Source organism: Austrofundulus limnaeus, unplaced genomic scaffold (assembly GCF_001266775.1).
Source record: "Austrofundulus limnaeus strain Quisiro unplaced genomic scaffold, Austrofundulus_limnaeus-1.0 Scaffold2414, whole genome shotgun sequence".
In the NCBI taxonomy this organism is placed as follows: domain Eukaryota; kingdom Metazoa; phylum Chordata; class Actinopteri; order Cyprinodontiformes; family Rivulidae; genus Austrofundulus; species Austrofundulus limnaeus.
The window spans coordinates 12,317-13,122 of record NW_013954816.1 but is presented as its reverse complement, the minus strand read 5'-3'; the positions used below and the strand labels follow the sequence as shown (position 1 = coordinate 13,122).

The following is an 806-nucleotide window of genomic DNA, read 5'->3' as shown; positions in this document are numbered from 1 at the left end:
GTGTGTGTGTGTGTGTGTGTGTGTGTGTGTGTGTGTGTGTGTGTGTGGACAGACTGAAGGTGGACCAGCCTCAGGATGTGGTCACAGGGAATCCCACCGTTATCAGGATGCTGGTGAACTTCTACCGTCACGCTCGAGGACACAATGAGCTGCGAGATTTTCTGGGCCCGGCTCTGAAGGACATCCTGCAGGACCGGTCCCTCATCATCAGAACTGACCCAGTGGAGGTCTACAAGTCCTGGATCAACCAGACTGAAACCCAGACCGGTCACAGGAGGTGTGCACAGAGACTCCTCTTCAAAAACCTGTAGTCATGACAGACTCCTGTCTCACCTGTCTGTTCCTGCAGTCCTCTGCCCTACGAGGTGTCTTCTGAGGAGGCTCTGTCCCACCCTGAAGTCCAGAGACGGATCGACATCGCCATCCTAAACCTGAAGAACCTGACGGACCGGGTCTTCAAGGCCATCACCTCCAACCTCAACAAGCTCCCGTAGGTCTTCACCTGTCCAACAGGACCTGCAGGTCTTCACCTGTCCAACAGGACCTGCAGGTCTTCACCTGTCCAGCAGGTCTTCTTCACCTGTCCAACAGGAGCTGCAGGTCTTCACCTGTCCAGGTCTTCACCTGTCCAACAAGACCTGCAGGTCTTCTTCACCTGTCCAACAAGACCTGCAGGTCTTCACCTGTCCAACAAGACCTGCAGGTCTTTATTTGTCCAACAGGAACTGCAGGTCTTCACCTGACCAACATGACCTGCAAGTCTTTATCTGTCCACCAAGACCTGCAGGTCTTCACCTGTTCAACAA

The 806-nt window shown here is 54.0% G+C and overlaps 1 protein-coding gene across 1 annotated transcript in view; it reads left to right on the top strand.

The window, feature by feature from the left end:
* Nucleotides 1-490, top strand: part of iqgap3 (IQ motif containing GTPase activating protein 3) — a gene marked incomplete at both ends in the record, with an annotated part of 18,939 nt that extends 18,449 nt beyond the window's left edge. Inside the window, 2 exon segments of the mRNA XM_013999687.1 lie at nucleotides 53-277; nucleotides 350-490. Of these exon segments, the coding sequence (XP_013855141.1) occupies nucleotides 53-277; nucleotides 350-490 (366 nt within the window).
* Nucleotides 491-806: the final 316 nt, after the last annotated feature.